General features: G+C 41.9%; 2 protein-coding genes across 2 annotated transcripts; both read right to left on the bottom strand.

Moving 5' to 3' along the window:
* Window positions 1-354: 354 nt before the first annotated feature.
* Window positions 355-1812, bottom strand: LOC132658261 (uncharacterized). The gene is given in 1 exon segment (XM_060403397.1): window positions 355-1812. A coding segment is annotated over 1 exon segment (1458 nt).
* A 72-nt stretch (window positions 1813-1884) lies between these two features.
* On the bottom strand, window positions 1885-2949 carry LOC121818668 (uncharacterized). Its single transcript, XM_042243514.2, has one exon. The coding sequence runs from the start codon at window positions 2947-2949 to the stop codon at window positions 1885-1887; it is 1065 nt and encodes a 354-aa protein (XP_042099448.2).
* Between the last annotated feature and the right edge of the window lie 7398 nt (window positions 2950-10347).

Raw genomic sequence — 10347 nt, 5'->3', positions numbered from 1 at the left:
GTTGGTACACCACGTGGTTTATTGCAAGCATACACTTGTTATGCTCCGAGCCTGTATCTCTGAACCGACCGAGAGAGCAAGGCCACCACAGTATTGCAAACGCAAGAAGGGAGTTTGTTTATTCCTAGCGCGCTAGGGCCCAAGTCTCATCCCACACAAGGGAATCTGACAAGAGCCGCGAACAAAGAAGTATGGCGGCTTATACACAGGCAGTTCTTTGTCTCAGTTACAGGAGTAGCTGGCGTTACATGATTGGCCAGGCAGGATGAGCGCATATCCTGTCTCTTTCTGGTAAACATGACTCAGGTCCTAGAGACCGTTGTTTGGTCCCTAACATTCCCCCCTGTCCTTAGATCATATAGAGGAATCTTCCTCTCGGTCCTGAGACACAGTTTGATATTGTTGTCGAAGCACAAACAGCTGCACAGTATTTATGCGTTCCTTTACAAAGGCTACAAGTCTATTGATAATGCATGGGCCAAAGGTAAGCATTAGTAAAAGTACTAGCAGGGGTCCTAGCAAGGTGGAGATTAAGGTAGTCAGCCAAGGGGATTGTTGAAACCAAGATTCAAACCATCCCTGTTGAGCCTCACGTTCTCGTTTAGGTTGGGCTAGTCCTTCTCTCACTTGTCTAGGGTTAGCCGGCTCAGGGATCTGGAGGATGGTTTCTTTCATAGCCTGTGTTAGCCACCTCTGGCCCTGTTTTATCTTATAACCGAGGTATGTAACCTCTTGCTTGGCAATCTGGGCCTTTTTGGCACTAGCCCGGTAACCTAAAGTCCCCAAGGTTTGGAGGTCACCTGTTGCCTCTTGGCACTCTTTCTCTGTAGCCGCCGCCAGCATAAGGTCATCAACATATTGTAATAAAACAATGGTAGGGTGTTCAACCCGATACTCATGGAGGTCTTCGTCCAGGGCCTCATTAAATAACGTGGGCGAGTTTTTGAAACCCTGTGGTAAGCGAGTCCATGTCAGCTGCTCAGGGGTCTGACCACCGTCTTCCTGCCATTTGAAGGCAAAGATCTCTTGGCTTGTGGGGGCAAGAGGCAAACTAAAAAAGGCATCTTTTAAATCTACAACAGTGTACCAAATGTAGTTTGGAGGCAAGTTGCTTAGCAATGTATAAGGGTTAGGAACCATAGGATGAATATCATTCACCCGTTGGTTGACTTTTCGTAGATCTTGAACCGGTCTAAAATCAGTTCCCCCAGGCTTTTTCACAGGCAGCAGGGGAGTGTTCCATGGGGACCGGCACCTTTTCAGGACCCCAGCATCTATGGGGCATTGTATATGAGGAGTAATTCCTTGTCGAGCCTCCTGACTCATGGGATACTGTCGTACCCTCACCGGGGAAGCACTGGCTTTTAGTTCCACAATGATAGGGGGCCTCTGTTTGGCTAGTCCCATTCCTGCAGTTTCAGCCCAGGCCTGAGGGTATCTTTGAACTCATGGTTGTACTTCGGGGCTTATTGTCGCTGGGGCCTCTGGCAAGTAGAGTCTGTATTCATCTTTTAATGCCAGAGACAAGACCTGAAGAGAATGCCCAGTCCCATCTAAAACCGACACTTGTCCGTGGTTGAAATGAATTTGGGCATTTACTTTAGACAGTAAATCCCTTCCCAACAAGGGCGCTGGACACTCAGGTATCACCAGAAAAGAATGGGTCACCTGGTGGGCCCCGAAGTTCACTTGCCGTTTTGTAGTCCATCCATATCGTTTAGTCCCAGTTGCTCCCTGCACCCAGCTACTTTTTTTAGACATGGGTCCATCTTTTTGGTTTAAGACTGAGTATTGGGCTCCCGTGTCCACCATGAAGCCAACCGGTTTCCCCTCCACATTTATAGTTACCCAGGACTCGGGGAGGGGCTTCGAGCCCTGACCCCCCTAGTCGCTATCCTCACCCGCATAGAGGATATGACTGTCTGGAAAGGGAGTCTCGTTTTTGGGGTTCCTGGGCTCCTCTTTTAGGTTTTTCTTGGGGCATTTATCTTTCCAATGTCCAAACTCTTTACAAAACACACATTGGTTTTTCTCAAGCTTACGCCTTGTCGTTTTTTCTTCAGTTTTTGAGTCCAATTTTTTCCCTTTCTGGAACCTGTTTTTGTTTTCAACCCCAGCAAAAAATATCTGGGCCAGCTCTTTTTGATTTTTACGGTTTTCTTCAGCTCTAAATTCTCTTTCTTCTCTTCTAATGTGGTCCTCTCTCTCTTCTGGGGTCTCTCTATGATTAAAAACTTTCTCGGCTGCCCTCACTAGATCTTGCAAGGATTGTTCATTTAACCTCTCTATCTTTTGTAATTTTTTTCTAATATCAGGGGCTGCTTGATTTACAAATGCTAACATAACTGCCGCTCGTGACTCATCTGCCTGTGGGTCCATAGGGGTATACTGTCTAAAAGCTTCCATTATCCTTTCAAGGAAGGCTGCTGGGCTCTCATTTGGTTCCTGCCTCACTGAATTTATTTTGGCCAAATTAGTCGGCTTTCTGGCGGCCGCTCTAAGGCCGGCCATAAGAGTCTGACGGTATACCCGGAGACGCTCCCTACCTTCAGCGCGTTCGAAGTCCCAGTTGGGTCGCACCAAGGGGAACCCCTCCTCAATGAGGTTAGGCTGTATTGTGGGCCTCCCATCCACCCCTGGCACATTCTTTCGAGCTTCTGACAGGATCCGCTCTCGCTCTTCTGTAGTGAAAAGCACCTGTAACAGTTGCTGACAATCATCCCAAGTGGGATTATGAGTAAAAAGGATAGACTCTAACAGATCAATAAGACCCTGCGGTTTTTCAGAGAAGGAGGGAGTCTGGGTTTTCCAATTGTACAAATCACTAGTGGAAAAGGGCCAATACTGATATGTCCGCTCTCCACCCTCTCTGGCTGGTCCCGCCGGGACCGGAAACGCGTGAACAGTGGAGGAGGGGACTTCCGCGTCTTCTTCCGCTACATTGGCCATTTCTCTGGATTTTCCCCGAGTTCCCTGGGTGGGGCCCCCTTCTCTGGGATGAGCTGAAGGCTCAGTTCTCCTCCTGGCTTCTCCCGATGAAACCTGTGAAAGCAAGGGCGGATGTGGATCCGCATACGGGGGTGGGAACAATTCAGTCTCCAGATCTATCAGATTAGGATACAGAGAAGATTCCTGGAATACTGGCTTTGGTCGATTTTCGTCCTTTTTTTTCTTCTTTTTCTTCGGAAGCCTTCAGTACTAACACCTGTGGGCTTGGTGAGGTTGGAGTTGGGGAAGAGGAACGGGGAGGTTTAGGAGGAGTGAGAACAAAGGGTTTAAGCCATTCTGGCGGGTTCCTCACTAGATCCTGCCAGACCAGAATGTAGGGAGTCTGATCTGGGTGCCCGGCAGGACTAGGAGTAAGCACCCTCTCTTTAACTGCCTGGATAATTTTGGGATTGAAGGTTCCCTCTTGTGGCCATCCGACTTCAAAGGTGGGCCACTCGACAGAACAGAAAGTCACCAGTTTGCTCTTCTTTACCAGTAACGAAAGATTCTGAGCTCTAGACTTGAAATCAGAGAAGTGGTTAATCATAAGAGATAAAGGAGTAGAAGTTGTTTGTCCCATGATCACAGCAAAGTACACTGGGAGCCAACAGAGCACACAAAGAGCAGCACAGACACCACAAATAGACAAACAGATAACAAACACAAGGTGGCCACCGACAATGCACTCAATCTTACCTGCAGGATGTTCACAGAGCCAGCTGCCTCCCCAGCACGAAGCTAGGCCCCGGCCTTACGCTGACTTAATCCAGTATCAGAGCCAGCTGCCTCCCCAGCACGAAGCTAGGCCCCGGCCTTACGCTGACTTAATCCAGTATCAGAGCCAGCTGCCTCCCCAGCACGAAGCTAGGCCCCGGCCTTGCGCTGACTTAATCCAGTATCAGAGCCAGCTGCCTCCCCAGCACGAAGCTAGGCCCCGGCCTTGCACTGACTTAATCCAGTATCAGAGCCAGCTGCCTCCCCAGCACGAAGCTAGGCCCCGGCCTTACGCTGACTTACCTCTGCACTTTACAGCCAGATGCCTCCCCAGTAAGATACTAGGCCTCGGACTTAATCTGGGCTTCTGCAACGTTAGCACCGGTGCTCAGAGCTCTTATCTCCTAACGAGGTTACTCCCTTCTACCAGGAGAGTTGTCCTCCCCAGCGGGACGGAGATCCCGGATGAGCCCCCAGATGTTATGCTCCGAGCCCGTATCTCCGAACCGACCAAGAGAGCAAGGCCAGCACAGTATTGCAAACGCAAGAAGGGAGTTTGTTTATTCCTAGCGCGCTAGGGCCCAAGTCTCATCCCACACAAGGGAATCTGACAAGAGCCGCGAACAAAGAAGTATGGCGGCTTATATACAGGCAGTTCTTTGTCTCAGTTACAGGAGTAGCTGGCGTTACATGATTGGCCAGGCAGGATGAGTGCATATCCTGTCTCTTTCTGGTAAACATGACTCAGGTCCTAGAGACCGTCGTTTGGTCCCTAACACACTAAATGAAATCCTTTTTTTTCTTGTTGTTATTATACTTAGCTTTATTTTTGTTCTTGGATGTGCTCTCCATTAGGCTGATTATTTCTCTAGATAACTTTCCCAACCTTTGAAAAGTAACCTGAACCTGAAAGTCAGCAGTTTGAGATTCTAGTCAAACTGTCACTAAGGGCTGTATGACCTTGAGTTGATTACCTAAACTCCCTGGAACTTTCTTCTTTGTAGGAGTAGACTGTACTAGATGAAATCTGAGGGCTTTCTTAAGCCCTAAACAATATAAAATAGGCTCTCCTTTCTCAAATTTTAAAATTCTTGGTCACCATCTTTGTTATTGTCCATTCTCTCACCTCCTGAATTCAACAGATTTCAATTATCAATATTCCCTCCATGACCTCTCTCATACCTGACATCTCTTTATCCCATTCTACCACCTTATTTCAAGCTCTTGTGACTGCTTGTTGGACTATTATAGTGGCTCCCATCAGGTCTGGGTGGAGAAAGAAATGGCAACCCACTCCAGTGTTCTTGCCTGGAGAATCCCAGGGATGGGGGAGCCTGGTGAGCTGCCGTCTATGGGGTCACACAGAGTCGGACATGACTGAAGTGACTTAGCAGCAGCAGCAGCATCAGGTCTGGGACAATCAGTGTGGCTCTATAGCCAGTCTTCCTACTTCCTTGTTATTTTTCCCTTTAGTTAATATTATGTATTGCCAATCGTGTCTGACTCTTTATGACCCCATAGACTGTAGTTCTCCAGGCCCTTCTGTCTGTGGAATTCTCCAGGCAAGAATACTGGAGTGGGCTGCCATTCCCTTTTCCAGGGTGTCTTCCAGACCCAGGGATCAAATCTGGGTCTCCTACATTGCAGGCAGATTCTTTACAGTCTGAGCCAGCAGGGAAGCCCAGACACTCCACACTTGCACTTAATCTTTATCTTCATGCTTTTTCCAAACACTGCTTTCAAGACTAGTTCAAATAATAGCCTATTCTTTTAAAAAAATTATTTTATTGAAGTAGAGTTGAATTACAGTGCTGCCTTATAGTCTGCTTTTTGTTTTGTTTTGTTTTTGGCTGTGCCTGTGGCTTGTGGAATCTTAGTTCCCCAACCAGGCATTGAATCTGGGCCCACAGAAGTGAAAACCACCACTGAACTGCCAGGGAATTCCCTATAGTCTGTTTTAATATCAGCCCTTGAATCACCACATCACTTTTCCTAAATGCTAATCTTATAAAAAATGCTGTTTCTTTTACAAAGATGGTTGATGTATATGGAAATTAAACTGCCTGTAGGTCAGTTTTTTTACTTTTAGATAGACCAAAAATTTGAGCGGACCTGGCAGTAAATTCCTCTGTGAAAGTAACTAGCTAAAATTTGTCATTTGGGGATCTGGTGTTCTTTTTTATTGTGTAGATATCGCCATTGTCTTCTAATTGTTTTATTTGCCTGGTGACTTCTAGATGCATTTTAGTAGGCCTATCTGTTGTATTTTTCTTTTGTATTTTGTATAGGTATAGTGAATTTATAATCAATAAATTAAAGAATAATTATCAAGACATCGTCTTTGAATAATCTGCTGATTCTGTGTTACAATGTCACTTAAATATCTGAGTTGTAGTTCTAGAGCCCCTTACTTGTTTCCTCTTTAACCAAGAGATTGGTTTCTTAAAAGTTAGTGGAGTCAAAATCCGATTAGCTTGACTATTCCGTGAACCATAATGTCTTTTTGGCAAATGATCCCAGTTATGGTACTAGAAAAGAAGGCATTGCTTGCTCTCTTCAGTAGTAGAGAGTCGGGGAGGGGGGGGGCGGTGGTAAAAAAACAAGAAGAGAGGGGAGAAAGTAGTTCCAAGCATCTATTCTTTCAGTTATTAGACAGAGTATTGAATAAGACAGCTGGAGGCTGATGTAGTCTGTAAGATGTCATATGATTTCTGTACATCTGTTTCCGGCTCTAAAAGGGGAGAACAGTAATAGATAACAGCCATAATCTTTGGTGAGCTTTGATGAGACCTTATTCTGCAAAGTGATAAAAATGCTGATTTTTATCATTCTGTTGTCTAATATTATGGTATATTTCAGAATAAAATGTATTTCTCTATAATTCTTTTTACTTGCATAATTTTATCAGCAATATCTTAGAACAGTAAGACATTTAGAAATGCATGTTGAAACAGGTGAGTCCAAGTCCTTATTTATATTTTTGTGTGTGCAAGTGTATGTATGAATGCAGGTATCTTTATGATGCCATTCATATATACATTTGTATGTAGATTTCTCTATCTATGTTTAAGTCTGTATTTGCAATGCTCACTGACAGAAATTTTATTTATTTAAAATTTTAAATTAAAAAAAATTTTGGGCCATGTGCCTGGCATGTGGGATCTTAGTTCCCTATGTGTGCATGCTCAGTCATATCCAACTCTTTGCAGCCGCATGGGCTGTAGCCTGCCAGGCCCCTCTGTCCATGGGACTTTATAGGCAAGAATACTGGAGTGAGATGCCGTTTCCTCCTCCAGGAGGTTTCTCCAATCCAGGGATCGAACTTGCATCTCCTATGTGTCTCCTGCCTTGATAGGTGGATTTTTATTTTTATTTTATTTTTACCACTGACCCACCTGGGACCCCTTTAATTCCCCGACCAGGGATCAAACCTATGCTGTCTGCATTGGAACTGCAGAGTTTAACTACTGGACCACCAGGGAAGTCCTGGCAGAACTTTTTTTATTCTGCCAAAATACCTATCCATGAATAAAAAATACTTTCTAATTGCACGGATTCCTTGGTCTTGAATCATTTCTTTTTTGTTTTTTGTCTTTTTGTTTTAGCTATTAATGGATCATATTTAGAGGGCTATTTTACTTTTTCAGCACCTAAATTTAAGCAAAATTTAACAATTGTGAAATTTAACAGTTTCTCCTATGAAAAATCAAAGCTTAATGAACCTCCTTCAGATTTTCTTACCAGTTTGAAAGTGACAGAATTTTGGCATAGTATGGTGATCTTTAGATATTTTAATTAAAAATAACCTGTGAACTAAATTTTAAGACCAAATATCTAATTTTATAGTAAATGAGGCAGTGAGAGGGAATTAATATCTGATAATAAGATAGAGGTGTTTCTCAATGTGAAAGATGCTTTCTTGCAAACTCCGCTGCACAACACTTGTATGTCACATAAACCTTGTTGTCTTAAATGCTCATAAAACCAGAAATCCTATGGATAAACAAATTGTCTCAAAATGTATAGGAATGTTAAATGTGCATCATAATCAGATAATGAATTCTTTTTAGTTCATACATTTTGATAGCTGAATATTATCCATTTGGGTGCTAGAACTTTAAGAAGTAGCCATTTTGTCAGAAGTCTTTGCAAAGCTAATAAAGAAGCCTGGCTTTAATTAAACAGAATTTACAGAACAGAGTTGAGCCCCTGAGATGTCAGAGAAATCACATTTAATGCCTTCTGTATTATTAAAATGTGAGAAGTTTCATATTCACCTTATCAATTTCACCTCAGAAGATCTTTGTTGAAAGCAGAAGATGAGTAAAGAGACAGCAGGGAGAGAATCAGGCAATGGACAGGATTACTAAGGTGAGTCAGTACTACCATCTTTCTCCACTACATTATTTTTTGGAGATAAGTAATTATTTACTTCTTGAGCAACCATTGTAAAAAAAATTATGTGTGTCGGAATGCCAACTATGATAACATACAAGAGAGGGGGAGTTGGTGGCACTAAGAATAAGATGGTGGATACAAACAGGATGGCCACTTAGGACTCTGATATGTTATATGCCAGGAGGCTATTTCATAGGATTGTGGTATAATGAATAATTTCTTTGTTGAATTATGTAAAATGAATTTCTACATAATAAGAACTACAAATGCTACTTAATAATAATGACATGATAATTGTTGTAGTGTGTCTTTTTTGAGGTCTACAGTGCTTATGTAAGAGGCTAAGATTAAGTCCTGTATATGTGTAGATGCCAAGCTCCTTTAATTTAAACTATCTCCTTTAATTCTCAAAACTATCCTATAAAATAGGTATGATTTCTCATTCTCTCTCCCAGTCCCTGACATGGCCCTGCTCCTTCTTCTCCTTTCTAGATCAATGCTATCTGACTTACTATTTGCAGTCCCAGATTCCTTGATTAATCCTGCTCCTATACAGGGGAACTTTAAGGTGGCTGAGTCCTGTAGCTTGATATCTTTCATGCACCTTGGTCCAGTTTACCAAGCTCTGAATTCCCATGTAGTTTACACAGTGACCAGCTCTACTGTTAATACCTGTGAATGACTTCTTCCCACTAAGTCTAGATCTCACTTTGTTTGAGCACTGCTTGATTCTGTGGCTCAGGCGGTAAAGTGTCTGCCTGCAATGCGGGAGACCCAAGTTTGATCTCTGGGTTGCAAAGATCCCCTGGAAAAGGAAATGGAAACCCACTTTGGTACTCTTGCCTGGAAATCCCATGGACGGAGGACCCTGGTAGGCTATAGTTCATGGGATAGCACAGAGTTGAACACGACTGAGCAACTTAACTTTCACTTTTTTGACTCTGTTAAAATATATCCAGCAAAGTATGAACAGGGACTTCAGCACATCTGAGTATGAGTATATCTTTATGTGATATATATAATATATATTAATATAATTTATTATGTAATATATAAATTTATATTAAATAAATTAATAAAATGTATAAAAATATAAAAATTAAACAGAGTTTGCCTTTTAATATGTCTTTAGAAATACCTATAATATATACACAAAATTATACATATACAAATAACATATAAATATACTATAAATTATATATTATAATTTGTATATATTAATAGGCATTCCAAAAGATATATTAAAAGACAAACTACTCACAATTACATATAAAAATTGCTTCTCCCTTTTTCGCTTAATCTCTGATGGTGTCACCATCTATCCAGTTATCCAAGCTAGCACACTAGCATTTTCTTTGACTACTTTCTCTTCCTCATGGCTCCAATACATCATAAGAATCTATAAATTTCACCTCTGAAATGTCTCATATCAGGACTATTGAAAATACAGATCTGATTATGCCATTTCCTTGATTAAAAATATTTCTTATTGGGTGTAGAGTAGAATAAGGTAAGATATATTTTCCCAATCCACTCATAACAGTTTTTTCCTCATTGTCCATGGCTACATACCATGTACTTTGTGCTTGACCCCAGGTCTTAATCAATAATCATGCCTTGTTTTTTGAGCCTCTGCCTCTGGGCAGACTGTTCCTTTTGCCAAGAGCTTGCTAGTGAAATACTACCCGTCTTTCTAGATTCAAATGTCATTCCTCCATGAAACTTCCCTGGGTCCTACTTTTCTCTGGAAGAGAAAATGAATTTCTGCCTTCTCTGTTTCCCTAATAGGTTTGTTCACACCACTATTCTTGTATTCATGATACTTCACAATAATTAGATACTTGTTATATTGACCTTTGGACCACTTTCTTCAGGACCTGGGAGTTCTTGTTTCATCCAGGTAATAAATGACTAAACCAAGTCAAAGGAGTGATTTTATCCTATCTAAAAGACAGGGCAGAAGAAATGAGGATGACACTATAGACATTTCTTAAACTCACTCCTCATGCAAAAAACTTTGAAACTATTGCAAAATACAAATTTGATACTCTTTACATTTACGCTGACCAAATAGATATTTTAGGAAATAGTCTGATTGTGCTTTTGCAAAAATTAATTTTTTTTACTTTATTAAATGATGGAATTCAGGGTTCATTTCATCAAGCAGTTTTCCTCCTGCAATGAAAATCAAGTGTAATTTCCCCTTTAAGAGCAAATGAACAACGTGAGAAAAACGTGATATAAAAG

This window comes from Ovis aries, chromosome 1 (genome assembly GCF_016772045.2).
Source record: "Ovis aries strain OAR_USU_Benz2616 breed Rambouillet chromosome 1, ARS-UI_Ramb_v3.0, whole genome shotgun sequence".
In the NCBI taxonomy this organism is placed as follows: Eukaryota; Metazoa; Chordata; class Mammalia; order Artiodactyla; family Bovidae; genus Ovis; species Ovis aries.
The sequence above is the reverse complement of the archived record's forward strand: the minus strand, read 5'-3'. Positions and strand labels throughout refer to the sequence as shown.